Below are 16,258 nucleotides of genomic sequence, written 5' to 3'. Positions count from 1 at the left end.
ACGTGCTTTATCTTCTATAAATGCTGTTTGTGTTGCATTAATTCGCTGAAGGATTTTGACTTTTTCATTAGACTTCCGTTCTCTTTTCTTACATCGTCGTTCATTACCTTTTGTAGGTTTATTTCGAGCCAAAATTTCATTTTTGTCATGACATATTTTAGATTTGGCTGTAGATTCACACGAAAACTTTTTAATTTTTCCCATTTCACAAATAAAAGTAGGTATTTTATAATTTATTTGGCATGTGGATATTAAATATTATAAGTATTTATTTAAATACTCATACGGCATAAATATACAAATAGATATGTAAATAAATACTTTTTGATAATTTGAATAATATGAAAAATCAAATGTGTAAATATTTAAATGATTTAAAATTTTAAGAAGTCACTTTATAATATCATTTTTATAAAAAAAAGAAACATCTGTGATCGATTTACAAATAAATTTATAAAAATAAATCTACAAATAAATTTATTGTTGTTTTTTTTTTTGCAAATAACAAAGTAATAAAAATTAATTTACCGTGATGATAAATATTAAAACGAAAACAAAATGAATGAAATTGAAACAATTATTGGCACCAATGAAACCGAAAAATTACCAAATAATTCTAGTGATGTGAACATTTCAATGGATAATTTGTATCCAGCGTTAATACAATGCTTTACTTGTATTATTGTTGGGTAAGATTTTTTTGTTGAATAAAACCATTTAAGATTTTTGTCTTTATATTTCTTTTTATATTACAAAAAAATTATTTAAATATTTATCTAAAATTTTACAAACTTTCAATCCTTCTAAGTTCTACTACTCTCTTTGTGGGTTTTAAATTTTTAGAGCAAAAAAGAGAGATATGTATACAAATGTTTATAAAATTGTAAAAATCTAATAAAATGTTGCATTAAACATTAAAACTTAGTAAAAATTAATTACTAATTAGTAAAATTAAAAAAAAAGAGTTAATTAGACAACTATTCAACATATTTTTTAAAAATGCGATCAAAACCATTACATAAGTGCTTAGGCGTCATCCATTAATTAATCAAATTTACATACAGCGGATACCAATGAAGGGGTAAAAAGGGTAAACAGCAATGTACGATATCAGAATATTATTAACATTTTCGATTTTGAAAGCTTTTTTGTCAATTTTTTATTCAATTCAATTTTTTAAAGTTTTTCGGAAACTCCCGATTAAAATTTGAACTTATAGTATTCATTAAAAATTCTCTTTTCCGTGGGCGTAACGAAAATTAGGGGTGGGGGTCGCTGAATTCTGACGGTTTTCATTGATGGATGGCGCCATTTAATAAATATTTAAGTAAACATGTATATACATAAATACCAGCAAATAAATCGTCTCCAAGTTAATTCATCTCTTCATTATTGAGACGAATAAAAACGAACGCGATTGCTCTTATTTACTCATAAATGTGCATTACGTTTTCCCACGTGTGGTAAAGTTTTTTTTCAGAATTATAATAATAATTAAACATGGGGAAAAAAACTAAAATTGGAAAAGACAGAAAGGATAAGTTTTACAAGCTAGCAAAAGAAACAGGTTGAAATTTTTAATTAATTTCTATTTGTGAGAGTTATGCCTAAACATTTTCAAAACTATTTTAGGTTTTCGCTCTCGGGCTGCCTTTAAGCTTATTCAACTTAATAGAAAATTCGGATTTCTCCAACAGTCACAAGTATGCATAGATTTATGTGCAGCTCCAGGTGGATGGATGCAAGTCGCAAAACAAAATATGCCTGTATCCAGCATTGTCATAGGTGTCGATTTGTTTCCAATAAAAACGGTGCCCGGATGTATAAGTTTGATTGAGGATATAACAACTGATAAATGTCGATCTTCTTTGACTAAAGAACTTAAAACATGGAAAGCAGATGTAATTTTGAATGATGGAGCACCCAATGTGGGTAAAAGTTGGATCTACGATGCGTATCAACAAATTTGTTTGACGTTAAGTGCTGTAAAGCTAGCATCAGAGTTTCTGCGGCCAGGCGGTTGGTTTGTCACTAAGGTCTTTCGGTCAAAAGATTACAATGCATTAATATGGGTACTAAAACAACTTTTTAAAAAGGTGCATGCCACAAAACCATCTGCATCACGTAAAGAATCTGCAGAAATTTTTGTCGTTTGTCAATCTTATAAAGCACCCCAAAAGATAGATTGTAGATTTTTTGACCCAAAATTTATTTTTGAAGAGTTGGATATTGAGCCGCAAATTAAAATAAACCTCTTAAAAGAATCAAACAAGAACGATAAAAAAGCAAAGCCTAAGGGATACGAAAACATTGATGTCCGCAAAATATTGCCTGCATCAGAATTCATAGCGGCCGAAAATGGTTTAAATTTGCTTGCAAACACAACTGAAATAATTCTTGATACTCAAGAGATAAAGGATCATATAGCTACAACAAATGAAATAATAGCATGTTGTCGTGATATCAAAGTTTTAGGAAGAAAAGATCTAAGGGAGGTACTAAAATGGTGGAAAATCTTGCATGAACATTTTTATGGTAATAAACAGACAAATGACATGTCATCATCACAAGAAGTTGTAGCTGTAGCAAAATATGAAACGGAAGAGACAGAATTACAGAATATTCAGCAAAATATTGACGAAATGCAATTGGAACAGGAACGTGATGCTAAACGTAAGAAAAAGAAAGCAAATAAAGAACGTTCAAAATTAGCCAACAAATTAAACTTAAAAATGGTAATACAAGGAGACAGTGGCCCTACAGAAGAGGGTGATGGAATGATGTTTTCACTAGAGCAGGTCAAAAATAAAAAAGAGCTTGAAAGATTAATAGATGTTGAGCCAGATCTAGTTGTAGAACGAAGAAAAAAAGTAATTTCCGATTCAAAATCAAAGTTTGTGCGATATCAAAGAGATGAAAAAGGTGACTTGTATGAAGATGACAGTACCTTGATGCAAGATGAAGAGGAAAATAGTGATATGGACTTGGACCAAACTGGCAAAATGGCATTTGAAGGGTCCGAAGAAAGTAATGCTGATGAAGAAAAGTATGATAACAATATTGAACGCAATCGAAACCCGTTAATAACGGACTTGGATTATCGAAGTAAGGATGACAAAAGATTAATGAAAGCCAAACTTTGGTTCGAAAAGGAATCTTTCAAATTATTGAACAGTGACAACGAAAAAGAAGAAGACTTCGACCTTGATGCTCTTACGCATGAATATGAAAATAAAGGTGTATCAGTTGCCAATGTAGCAAAACAAACAGTAGATTTGGAATCATTGGGAAAAAAGGCTAAACGCCGTGTTCGATATTTGGATAACGAATATAATTCTTCATCTAGTGAGACAGAAGATGAAGGACAAATTTCCGAGTATGAAAAAATAGAAAAAGTTAATGGGTTGAATGGCTTTGAAATAGTAACAACAGGACCCAAAGTGAAAAAGGTAAAGTTATCAGAAGAAGAGCTTGCACTAGGTCAAATTATAGCTACAAGTCGAAAAAATCGAAGAGACGCAACTGATGCTGCTTGGAATAGATATATGTTCAATGATGAAAGTCTACCTGACTGGTTCATTAAAGATGAGGCAGAAACAATGAAAAAAGGCACGCTTATTCCAGAAGAGCTTGTTCAGAACTACAGGAAACGGGTCGAAGAAATGAATGTTCGTTCAATAAAAAAAGTGATTGAAGCTAAATCACGTAAAAAGCGTCGGGGCCTTAAACGTCTAGAAAAGGTTAAGAAAAAAGCAGAAACAATTTTGGAAAATGTAGACAATACAAATCAAGAAAAAATTAGAGCATTAAAAAAGTGAGTTACCTTGTTATTCATAACTTTCGATTAAATAAAAATTTATTAATGTCATATTTTTAGATTATACAGAAAGGCAGATAATAAGAAAAAAGAAATCACATATGTTGTAGCCAAACGCACAGGTATTGCAGGAAAGAAAGTAAGAAGACCAAAAGGAGTTGAAGGTCGTTTCAAAGTTGTTGATCCACGACTCAAGAAAGATAAACGTGGAATGGATGCAGTTAAACGTCGAAAAATAAAAAAATCTAAAGCAAAAAAATAGGCTTACTTATAGTTTGTTTGTTTTTACGTAGATTTTGTAATAAATCTAACAAATACATATTAATAATAAAATGAGTTTTAATTTTTGAACTTAAATACACACATACTTTAAATATAACATTGTTTGTTTAATTTCAGGTATTTTGCCGGAAGGTTGAACATTATCTCAAATACAGAAGCCAAAGGTTTAGGAACATTTGTGGGAAACTTCGCTTTACCTTCACTTATTTTTTTGTCTTTATCCGAGTTAAATTGGACAGCAGTTAATTGGACGTTCCTTCTGTCAATCTTTATATCGAAGGCTATTGTGTTTTTTTCAGTTATAATAATTAGTTTACTTGTTATCCGACCCATTAATTTGGGGAAATCCGGTTTACTGGCGATATTCTCAACACAGGTACTTAAGATTTAAGCATTACTTAGGGTTCCCAAAAGCTATTTCTGTTTAAAATTAAGCATGATGCATATAGAATTTCTATAAATATATTTTTGTACTGTTACATTGTTTAATTTTGTATTATTTTATGATACTGTTTTTAAATAGGTCTTTAGACTTTTTTTTTCCAAAAATCCAAGTACTCACATTTTTTTCTAATTTTAAGTTCCAATTTGAAAATATTATAAAGTAAATTTAATTCAATGTTAATCAACGTCCAAAAACATTTAAAAATTGCAACAAAAAATCAAAAAAATATAAAGAAAAGTTAAATGTACATTCCTGTTTGAATGTTTGAAAATATTTATTTAAAAGAAAGTAAACGCGAAACAAGATAAGTTTTTGGGACACTCCTATTATACAATATGAATATATATTTACTATTCTTCTATTCATATATATTTATTCTTGTTAAAAGTCTAACGATTTCGCAATCGGATATGGATTGATATATGCATTGTACGGTACATCTCATCCTGAATATGCTTCATATATATACCTTCTGGCACCTATATCTTTAGCTTTATTAAATCCAATTGGGTACATTTTACTGGAAATAACGAAAATAAAACAGAAGAACGAAACAGCTAATAACACCATTGTGAGATGTCCTCAGTCACACGATAATAGCAACAATTCTAATGTTCAGAGAAAATTGGGTGCTGTTTTAAATACAATGAAGAATATATTTTTTAACCCAGTATTACTAATGACACTTTTGGGAGTGTTTGGAGGAATCATTTTCCCAAATAGCTTGCCGCTAGCTTTATTAAGCGTTTTGAAAGTTTTTGGAAACTCCTTTTCCGGAACAGCATTGTTTTTATTGGGGATTCGAATGGTCGGTAAAGCAAAAACATTTCAAAAAGGTGGTTTTATTTTACCTGGAATATTGATCATCGTAAAGCTGTAAGTATACAATCCTTGTAACTGAACTATAGATTTCGATGTTCCCATTTTATTTACTTTTTGGTATCGTAAGAGACCATTATGGACCAATGACGAATTTTGAAAGTCATATGACTTGAAAACTCGTCCATAATTGACTCTCACGATACCCATTCTGATAATAAAAGTGAAAATTTTGAAAGCGTCGGATTAGTTCTTTTTTTTTAACTTATTTAATGTAAAAAAAAAACAATACTATTTTTAGCCTTGTTCTACCGATTATCACACGCCAAACCGTGAATTTAATGAATGCTGGAGTAAATTTTACCGATACTACAGACCTAAGCACATTTGGATTTCTCTATGGAACGTTTCCTGCGGCTCCTGGTGTTTTTGTTATAGCTTCTCAGTATAATCAAGACATCGACTTGATTGGGAGTAGTATGATTTTATCCACATTCGTGTCAGCACCGCTTATGTTTATTTCCGCAAAAATGATAGCAATTCATAATCTAAATCCATCTGATTACATGATTGAGTTGGATAAATTTGCTCTGGACATAAGTATATTTTCTATCGTCGCAGCTATTTTTGTAGTGCTTCAATTACTGATATCAAAGAAAATCAAAAGAATGCCGTATCGTATCACAACTTGCTTAGTTATTTCACAGTTCATTGAATGCATTGGAGTAATATTGTGGTCGATGCTTGGACAAAATACAGGATGGCGAATGGTTCTACAGTTTTGTTTTTTTACTATTGGTGCATACAGCTCTCGCTTGTGGACAGCCATGTAAATAAGTATTTACGATCTATTTTAAATATTAAAATTTGATTTTTAAAAAGATTTTAGAAAAATTAGGCAACTTAATTTTTTTCTAACCCTATTTCTAAAAACCTTCATATAAATAAAGTTTTTGTGTTATTATTTACTATTTAAATCCCGGGCGAAAAGGATAAATCGCACAACTGACATTTTTGACAAAATTGAGTTAAGAATGAGAAAATATGCCTTAAGACGAGTATTTTAAGATACATTGAGAGATTTTCAAAAATTTTTAAAAAATACCAGTTTTTTCAATAGAAAGAATAGACGAAAAGGATAAATCGCAAAAATACATGAAAATTGGTAATAAGTCAAATATAAAAATTTTTCCAAATCGTTTTTTGTTCATGATTTTGTGTTGTTTATGCTCTGTTATTACATAAAAAGTCAACTTGAACCAAAAAATTTGGAAAAATATTGAAATTGGAAAAGTTAAAAAATCTCATTTTTATATGAAATTTTGTGCAATTGTGCGATTTATCCTTTTTCTCAATAAAAAATCTCCCAAAACTACCCCTTAGAGATTAGATAAAAAAAATTTCTGCACAAAAATTGTTTTTATAGGCCAATTATTTACTTTTGTAAATTTAAAAATGAAGAAATAGTTTTTAAAAAAATTTTTAAAGCTCAAAAACCGTAAAAAACTTTAAATCGATTTTTCTCAGTTTGTTAAAAATGTTAGTTGTGCGATTTATTTTTTTCGCCCGGGAAATATATTTACGAAAAATTCGATTTTAAACCAATGACTTTAAAACGGCCTATTTTTTTTTTCAAGTTAGGCCGCACCACATAAAATTTTATAGTTATGTCCGGTGCCCCATTTTATGATCCAAAATTAAGTGTGAAAAAATCGAAAAAAATCATTATTTTTTTTTATTTATCAATTTAATTATTTTTCAAAATGGGTGGGTCATACAAAATGACAAAATTTAAACAAATGAATCTTTCAAAGAATGAATTTTTCATGTCATGTCAATTATGTTTTTTAATACAAAATTCTTGAAAATTGAAAAAAAATTTTAAAAAATTTAGAAAACTCCTTGAAAAAATATAGGAAAAAACCAAAAAATGGTCAATTTTGATGAAATTTTCAACTCTTTTTTATTCCACTGGATTTTTTGACTTTTGAAATGGGTCAAAAACATAGAAAAAAATTTGGAGCAGCCTTAATGAACAATAAATCGTTCTCGTTATGCATATTTTTGTTAATAAGCATAAATTTATGTTTACTATTAAAATGATAATATAAATATATTGTTTATATTTTTAGATATGCTGTATGCTTGTTATTCATGGAATGTAGAAGTTTGTGTTTCGTTCTAAAACTCTGGCCAGCATTTGTTTTGATTGGCTGGGGTATTCCCACTATATTAGTTTCAATTTTATTAATATTTGATCCAGATAAAAATATATCAGAAAAGAGAAATCCAAGTTTTCAATACGGTAATGCACAAGCAGCCATATCTGTTTTTATTTTGGTCATGTGTTTTATAGGTAATTGTTTTTATTCACCATATTCTTTATTAGTTTTTAATAATAAATGAAAACCTTTTTTAGTTATTGTAGGCTGTTTGGTTTTGCATCAACGACATAAAAGAATTCAAGAAAAATATCTATCCTTGGTAAGAGATGTCGTATCTGATTCCGAATTAGGTAGGTTAAGTTAATTAGTAAAATCAAATCAGTTAAATTATTTTTTATTTATTTTATAAATACATATACCTATCGCTATTCTAAATAGAATCTCCATTAACTACTGCGAGTACATCAAATTTACTTGGCAATGCAGTGAATACAAAAATTCCTCATATTAGATCATCTGTGAATATTCAACAGATGAATTTTAATAAACATAATCTTGATACTGAATCCTCAGACGACGAAATAAGAGAAAATCAAAAAACGTTACACGTTAATACTTGTTGTAAAAGTTCAACTTTCGAAGATAATTGTTCAATACAAAATAATAGCCATGGGGTAGTCGATATTGAAGATCTTATACCCAATGATGAAACCACGATTGTATCGTAAGTGATATTTCATGTTAATTTAATAATTGATTTTAATATTTTACCATTCGCAGTGAAAAGAATTTGTGTCCTTCTCAGTACAATTGTGCAGGAATATCTAGACAAAATTGCAAATCAATAATTAAGAATTATAAAGAGCAAAATCGTGAAGGGTTAGAGCCGTTAGAAGATGATTCTAATACAGAAACAATAGAAACTATGAAACACATTGTACTATTAATATTGCTCCTATGTTCAATGTTTGTAGTAAGTTTGAATTTATGCACTGGACCTACAGTTCAATAGTGTTTTTTTTTATTGCATTTCAATTTCTTTTTTGCGGTATTGTGCCTGTCCGTCCGTCCGTCTTCGAGAAATTTCGTAAAAAATTGAAAAAAATGGATTTGATCGTTCATTTAAATCAATTTCCAGATCATATAATTTTTTTTTGATTACTCAGATTTGCAAATCTGATATCTCGCCTCAAAAAAGATCAAATCATTTTTTGATTTTAATCTAGATTATACAAGCCTGTTTGTTTATTATTATTATTTTTAATAGCGTAACATTTATATACAAACATATATATTTTATATTTTTTTAATATTTTTAACTATTGTATCGATTTTTTAAAAAAATATTCTTTTGAATGATAATTGAATTAATTTAGGGCCTATCAATTTCAATATGGACACTTGTAATGGAAGGAATGTCAGGAATATATGTTGAAATAACATTTTTGGATGCTTTTTTGAATTTTGGTCAAACTTTAATGGTTTTTGCGGTATTTATAACAGATACAGGTGATATGTTTTCTCGCATTTTCAAAATATGTAAAAATATGTGGTGTGGATCAACGACTCTTAACCTCCCATTATGGGATGAGCTGAGTTTTGAAACAAAGAGTATCTGCGAGCAATTTACAAAGCATCATCTAGAACATTGCCGCCGAGAAATAGCGAGGAACAAAAGGTAAGTACTACATAAACTTGAGTTTTAAAATATTAATAAAACGACATAATCTTATCAGATGGCGCATTCAAGTGTACAAGAATGTATTCTATGGACGAGATTTTGTAGATTGGCTTGTTGAAGTTGGTCTAGCTAAAGATCGCTGTGATGCTGTGAGCTACGGAAAAGCTTTGATAGATGGTAGAATTATGAGACACACCAATAATGCTTATCATTTTTACGATAAAAATTTACTTTACACGTTTTGTGGCCGTTTTTAAAAAATATTTAATTTTACTTTGCAGTATACTTAAATAAAAATTAAATTGAAAACAGTCCTATTGACAAAAAAAAAGTGCTGTGCATGCTTATCTTTATTTAAATAAACAAATTAATTAAGTAAAATATATACCTATGTGCATATTTATTTTTTTTTCTTATGAGGGAGTCAGTTTTCATAAAAATACATCGTAAATGAGGGATTGTGGCATAAATATCAGAATTAGAGCATTTTGATCATATATTTAAAAAAAAAATATTTTTGTGTTATTTGGTGTGCGAAACATACCAAAATTCTGAATAAAGGCGAAACCGTTTGATTAAGTTTCAAAGTTTATCAATTTGTGGGCATTTAAAAGCAATGAAACCCAACCTGAAACCTCTTATAATAAATATGTAAGTATTTAAACATTAAGGTAAGTATTTCTTTAACGGCAAAAGGGAATTTAAAGTAAATACCAGCATTATTATTGTTGTTTCATAAACTTTCATAAACAACTAAATAAAATGGTAAATTAATAATTAGATTTAATAATTAAAAGTTTATTAGTCAAATACATACGTATTTCAAATTGCAGCTCTTTTACTCATTCTTCAAGTCACTGGTTGGGAAAGACGTTGTAGTGGAACTGAAAAATGATGTCAGGTTAGTTTCATTATACGATTTGACATATTTAATAATTAGGTTTTTTTATTTGATTTAAGCATTTGCGGGACACTTCATTCTGTAGATCAGTATCTTAACATAAAACTCAATGATATAAATATAACAGATCCAGAGAAATATCCACACATGCTCTCAGTAAAAAATTGTTTTATTCGCGGCTCAGTTGTACGTTATGTTCAACTCCCATCTGATGATATCGACACCCAGCTATTACAAGATGCAGCTCGAAAAGAAGTTGTGAATCCTCGATAAATATAATGAGTAATATATAAATAAAAATGCGGATCCAAAAGAATTATTTTATTCATGTTAATGTATCAATTTCCAATTATTAGGATGGTTGTATGCCAAAAATATCGGCAAATGCAAATATAAACTAACACATTCACCATCTACTTCATTAGATACTAAAACCCATTTTTTTAAATAGTCGGTCATTTCTTCTTTGGTTAGGTTTGTTGGATTCAACCCACGCAAAAAGCACGAATGTCGTAAAGAATCTTCGTTCATATTATGAGCTCCACCTTCACGATCAATAGCCAAGTCCATATGATGAATAAGGTACGAACGTTCTAATAACAATAATATAAAATACATATTTCAAACTTAATAAGTAATAGTAGTACCGCTCAATCGTCCTCTTTTTCCTGCCCATGTGTGTAAGCTGTATAGATAACATAAATAGGTTAAATGTCTAGAGGTAAGGGATTCTAAATTAAAAGGCTTCTTTGTAAAAATCGTCTTCAATCTTATTATTTCTTCTGGTGAAGGATGTGTTCCACTACCTAGGTAATCTAAAACGGACTTCATTTTTGCATGTTCTAATTTTGTATCGTTCGTTTTTTTCAAAACGTCCAATCTAGCTTGCAGTAAACGAAAAACCGGTTTGTTGTAAATAAGTCTTTCTCTTAGATAAGCTATCCTGAAATCATTCTTTTGTTTTTCAGTCCAAAAATGGGAGGTCAAAAATGTTCGTGGATACATGTATGCAATAGCTAAAAGAAAATAAAATATTACTTATTTTCTAAATATGTTTTACAAATTTTAATACGTACGAAAAACTACGTAATTTGCTAAGGGCAATGCCGATATTAATAATGTAGGTGCTATTTTGAACATGTCCTTTGGTAAATAATAATAACATTCGATTTCACTGCGATTCAGTGCTCTAAGTCCTAGTTCTGAATTATTTGCTATTTTTGTTATTTTTAAGAAACGTATCATATCTTTAACAAATTCCCTTACACCTGTCATAAAAACACGATACACTTGCATGGCACCAGGAAATCGTTTTTCGATAATTTTATCATAATTCTGAACATAATCGAAAAACTTCCCAAAAAAATATCCTCGAACGTTACTTCGTCCAACTTCATTGATTTCACTATAACTTGATATTTTCGTCTCCACTTTGTCTTTTGGTGTACTAAATAAAGAGTGCTTAAATGTATTCCATATATTGAAATGACAAAAGTAAATAAGTTACCTAGCAAAGAATCGGCAATCATGTTGTGTAATTGCACCATGTATTAACGTTCGATTAATGTTGACTGCCTGTTTTGCGTAATTTTGTATAATTTTAAGTGACATCTTTCTGAGAGCAAATGTGGGATATAAAATATCATATCATCATTTTATTTAATATTTGTTTTTTAAATATTTAAAGGATTCTGTTCAATAAAGTTTCCGTAAAGATAAAGTGTAAATAAATATTGAAATGAAAAAGGATCTATAAAAATGATGTTTATCGATTTCATTCGCCTCTTTTCTCAAATAGAATGTCAAGCACCAATCGAATATTTACTTACTTGCTTAAATATATTTACTACATTTAAAATGATAAATATGAATATTTTTATTTATAAATAGTATAAAATAGTATTTATAGTATAAATTATACCTATTTACTATATATATTTTGACAGCTTAGTTTACCTACAATGGAATGACTTTACTGATTTTATACTTTAATTTTATAAAACAAATTGATTATATTTATATTAAATGATTAGAAAACTTTTTACATATAAAACCGAGGAAATCTGAAGAATAAAACATCAGATCGAATTCCAAAAGATCTGATATGCAAATCAATCAAAATTTTCATAGCGATTTTTGACCATATTTTTACCGCATTTCGAAGAAAAAATGCGGTATTAAACTCGACTTGTCCGTGTGTGTCAGTAACACTGTGCCCCAAAGTTTTTGTTAGTAATACTTAGCTATTTGAGGACTCTGAAGGTCTGTGGGCAGTCCCTTGGGTTGTGATGTGTATGGAAATGTGAAAGGGTACGAAAATGTGAAGTGAGGAGTACGAAATTGTGAAATGAGGAGTACAAAAAAGCGTATATATATAACATCGAAATACGGTATAAAATGTCGTTCTTTAGACGACTACTTTCTCTATTTTTTTTTTCATTTTCACCAATAAAAGGTGAAAAATGTAATTTTTTCATTTTTTGCCCCATTAAGACAGTGGCGGATTCATTTACTCCATACTATTTAATAAAATTAATTAAATTTAAAATATGCCACAACTTACACAAACTTACACAACTGAAATGCGGTTGATTATGATCTTGTTTTTATTTTGCCCCGTTGGATTTTCGACTTTTAAAATCGGACTTTATTTTTGATTTTCATTTAGAGCGACCTTATTTTGTATTTTGTATGATTTTATTTCATTCAAAATACAATACACTCTTTTTATGAAGTTTAAATTAAAAAATGTCAGAAAATGTCAAAAATATTCTCTCATTTCTATTACGGTTTTTTGGAAAAATCTAAGTCAGGATTTTGTTTTTTTTTTAGAATGGAATGCATTAAAATATAAATAAATTTAAATGTGTCCAATGTTTAAAAAATTATATTTATTTATTATTTTCAATACTTAAGAAATTCAAACAATTCGATTTAACTTTTTCCAAAATCTTACATCTTTTCTATGAACATATGTGATTATCATTTTGTTTAATTTTTGAGACAAATCATTATGTGGATTCCAATTTTGTATTCTTTGGTATATTTCAACGAAACCAAACCTTTGTAACTTTAAAAGCGCCTCCACAGCTGCTTCTTGTATCAACGGTTTGTTTGATCGATCAAGTACAGTTTGAAAAAGCTGTAAAAAATATGTCGTGTCTGTGTTCGAAGGAAATGTTTTTAAAACAGCAGATATGATTTGTAAACAAGATATAATGACAGGATCATGAATATCAGTGTGTTCAGATTGTACCATAAGTTGTTCGAGATATGGATACAAATGAGCTTTTATTATATTTGACATTGCCCATTCGTAGCCATGGCGTTTTGCTAACAATATGAAACTGTAATCAAGATTTTCAAGTTGTTGCTTTTTCAATCTTTCTATTAGCTCTAATATAAGAACATCTTTGGTTGGTTTAAAAGGCTTGTATTTATAATATGTAAGCAATAAAGCACGCAACTCTTTTTTCCTAAAATCAGAACGTTCCACTTTATCCTTTGTACTGTTCATCAAAATCGATTCAAAAGTTATAACCAAGGGATTTTTATCAAAGTCTACAGTTGTCTTTTTTGGAAGACATTCTGGGTTAGCTTTAAGAATTGCATATATCAAAGGAAATGACTTGTGATTGTAATAGTACAATGCCTTATACACAAATAATCTAATATTTGATTTTTTTTCATCACACAAATCAATGGCTACTAGTGCTATATAAAAGTGTGCTAAGTTCATCATTTTTCTAAGATTATCATTCTCCGAGATTGTCTTGAATGAAAATAGTGTACAGTCTACTGCATTTAAAATTTTTTTCTTCAAAAACGCTGGAAATTTTTCAATTAATACTATAATTTTCTGATGTATAACGGGTAAATCTGGAGCAACAAGATTATTTTTTATTATCATAAGCTCATTTGAACAATTTTCGATTTTTTCAAGAATAGCACTGATAATATCATCACTATTTTTTCCATACCTCAAACATAAATCATGCAAATTGTTAACAGATTTTTCACTCCAAGGCTCTTGCAAATATTTGTTGATTGATTTTCGTAAATTTTCGAACATTGGTGAAACTTCATTATTTTTGCAAATTGACTTTTGAACAATATGTAAACGTTTGTTTGTATCGTAATTATTAATAATATTTTTCAATGCATTGTTTCCTTCAATCCAAATATCTGTTGTGTTTTTCAATTTTCGAATCTCACTGTCAGATCGATGTAATGGTATTTCCGGAGTACTAAAATTATGTACATTTTCAAATTGTGGTGATTTAGGTGATTCATAAAGGTATTTTACTGACTCAGTGGTGTATTCTAATTCTTTTAAGAGACTTAAGCTACTATTTTCATTAGTAATGGACGTAGGGATAGTAACATAGTTCATGTTTTCTGCAATATCAGTTCCAGGTAAATCTTTTATGGGAGAAAGAATATAATCTAATCTTCGACATTTACGTTTAGCACTCTGCAAAATATGATTACATTCCTTTGATAATGGATTTTTTAGGCTATCGTTCCTATCAAATTCTGATCCTGTAATAAAAATAAATCTAAATTAATTTACGATAAAATCAATACAAAAACATTTTTTTAATTGTTTTTAATTGCTTGAAAGGCCAAGAATCTTTCTCTTTACAGCAATCTACTTTTAGAAATTTGGATTTTTTTTTTTGCATATAAAAAATTTAATGAAAAATTTGCGAAGTTTTATGCATACTTAAGCTTAAGGCATAATAAGTATTCAAATAAAAAATACACATACCTTCATCAAAATTTAGAAGCGAACTTTCACTTTTTTTACATGATTGTTCTTTTTTTCTTGTTTCTATTAAGTTACTTAATTCTTTAACCTGTCTCCATGCCCTTTCTTCGTTTTCTCCAGAGTTTTTGCATATTTTTCCATCCTGTATTAAGTCAAACAATAACTGTCCCAGACTTATCCAGAGTTGGCTCAAATGTGCTCCAGATAATTTTCCAAGAAATTCATTAGATGTGTTCTCCATATTAATTTTTGAGTAATTATTGTCCGTCTGTGTACTTATGTTTTCAACTGACTTAGAAGTGCCTTCAAACGGTATCTGTTCCACATGTGTTGATTGATCAACTGTTAATATTTTATCTGATATTGGGCTTAATAATCTTGGAATATCGATTATCATTTCGCGAAAAATATCAGACACATTTTTCGTTTGAATCTCTGGAAAAGTCGTTCCAACATCAACTTTTTTTACTAAGCAGTCTGTAGAAACTCCTCTAGTTGTGGTGGAACTTGTGTAAGTTGTGCTTTTATCACAAAAACTTTTAATTTCAGTATTCGTTTCAACAGAAAGGTAAGCTTTAGGAATTTCTGATTTTACACAAGTCAAATTTTGTTTTTTTTCTAAAGATTTAACTATATTGGTCTCATCACCATCCATATCGGTATCGCAGTCAAAGGTGTAAAAATTATCACCTGACTTTTGTCTGCTTTTTTTAATTAATTTTGACTTTTCTATGCATACTCCCTTTTGTTCTAGCATATCGACAGCTTGTCGTAAAGCACTTTTAAATTTCGTGTCACCTTCGCTCCAATCTTTACATTGAATTACCAAATCTTTCAAGATTGTATTCAAAACCTTTACTTCATTTACATTTTTCAATTCTGTTTCAGCGATTGCTTGTGAATGTGTCAGTTGCATATTAATGCGAGAGTGTTCTAACTCGGAGTTGATTCTAGTTAGATTTGCTATTTTGTTTTTTATTTCTGTATTTTGACACATAATTTTATAGACCATATCACGTTCCTGTTCATACAGCTGTTTAACCTGAACAGCCGATTGACTTAAGGATCTGTATTTCTGTTTCAGCTTACGATTTTCATGATGAAGGGCTTGTATCTTTTGAAGAAGCTCATCTGTATTTGCAATCGCATGTGACAAAACGGCAAGTTCAGATTTAGAAAATCTTGTTTTTTCGCCATCCATCATAATTTCAAAAATTACATTAACTAAAGTTTTTTATATGTAAATATTTACTTGTCATTAAAATGTGGTGACCAGTAACTTTGACAAGTACCTTTAATTTGAAAGTTCGTGAAACTTTGAGATAACTGAAAGTGATAAGTAGTAGTACCCTTCAAAATAAATATTTGAATTGATAT

The 16,258-nt window shown here is 29.2% G+C and overlaps 4 protein-coding genes and 1 long non-coding RNA gene across 6 annotated transcripts; 3 read left to right on the top strand and 2 right to left on the bottom strand.

The window, feature by feature from the left end:
• The first annotated feature begins 366 nt into the window (after positions 1-366).
• LOC134831554 (lysosomal cholesterol signaling protein) lies at positions 367-9,573 on the top strand. The gene is made up of 10 exons (XM_063845309.1): positions 367-689; positions 4,217-4,475; positions 4,933-5,420; positions 5,665-6,192; positions 7,496-7,719; positions 7,783-7,878; positions 7,967-8,252; positions 8,309-8,501; positions 8,905-9,206; positions 9,265-9,573. Exons 1-10 carry the CDS (start codon positions 559-561, stop codon positions 9,464-9,466), a joined length of 2,709 nt encoding a protein of 902 aa, XP_063701379.1. The 5' UTR covers positions 367-558; the 3' UTR covers positions 9,467-9,573.
• On the top strand, positions 1,431-4,150 carry LOC134831555 (pre-rRNA 2'-O-ribose RNA methyltransferase FTSJ3). Its single transcript, XM_063845310.1, has 3 exons — positions 1,431-1,567; positions 1,633-3,814; positions 3,878-4,150. The coding sequence occupies exons 1-3, from the start codon at positions 1,501-1,503 to the stop codon at positions 4,077-4,079; spliced, it is 2,451 nt and encodes an 816-aa protein (XP_063701380.1). The 5' UTR covers positions 1,431-1,500; the 3' UTR covers positions 4,080-4,150.
• Positions 9,574-9,591: 18 nt separating the features above from the next.
• LOC134831557 (uncharacterized) lies at positions 9,592-10,288 on the top strand. Of its 2 annotated transcripts, none has more exons than XR_010162005.1 (3): positions 9,592-9,860; positions 10,043-10,110; positions 10,170-10,240. It is a non-coding gene; the product is annotated as an uncharacterized LOC134831557 (long non-coding RNA). The 2 variants fall into 2 exon arrangements; XR_010162004.1 differs by lacking the exon at positions 9,592-9,860 and adding an exon at positions 9,925-9,974 and having other exon boundaries at positions 10,150-10,288.
• Positions 10,289-10,394: 106 nt separating this feature from the next.
• Positions 10,395-11,872, bottom strand: LOC134831556 (LETM1 domain-containing protein 1). Its single transcript, XM_063845311.1, has 4 exons — positions 11,618-11,872; positions 11,187-11,557; positions 10,758-11,126; positions 10,395-10,703 (listed from the first exon to the last, which is right to left on the bottom strand). Exons 1-4 carry the CDS (start codon positions 11,719-11,721, stop codon positions 10,441-10,443), a joined length of 1,107 nt encoding a protein of 368 aa, XP_063701381.1. The 5' UTR covers positions 11,722-11,872; the 3' UTR covers positions 10,395-10,440.
• A 206-nt stretch (positions 11,873-12,078) lies between these two features.
• LOC134828746 (uncharacterized) lies at positions 12,079-16,082 on the bottom strand. The gene is made up of 2 exons (XM_063841733.1): positions 14,882-16,082; positions 12,079-14,652 (listed from the first exon to the last, which is right to left on the bottom strand). Exons 1-2 carry the CDS (start codon positions 16,080-16,082, stop codon positions 13,031-13,033), a joined length of 2,823 nt encoding a protein of 940 aa, XP_063697803.1. The 3' UTR covers positions 12,079-13,030.
• Positions 16,083-16,258: the final 176 nt, after the last annotated feature.

The sequence above is a fragment of the Culicoides brevitarsis genome, chromosome 2 (assembly GCF_036172545.1).
Source record: "Culicoides brevitarsis isolate CSIRO-B50_1 chromosome 2, AGI_CSIRO_Cbre_v1, whole genome shotgun sequence".
Taxonomy (NCBI): Eukaryota; Metazoa; Arthropoda; class Insecta; order Diptera; family Ceratopogonidae; genus Culicoides; species Culicoides brevitarsis.
Note: the sequence above shows the minus strand (reverse complement) of the source record. Positions and strands in the feature narration are given on the sequence as shown.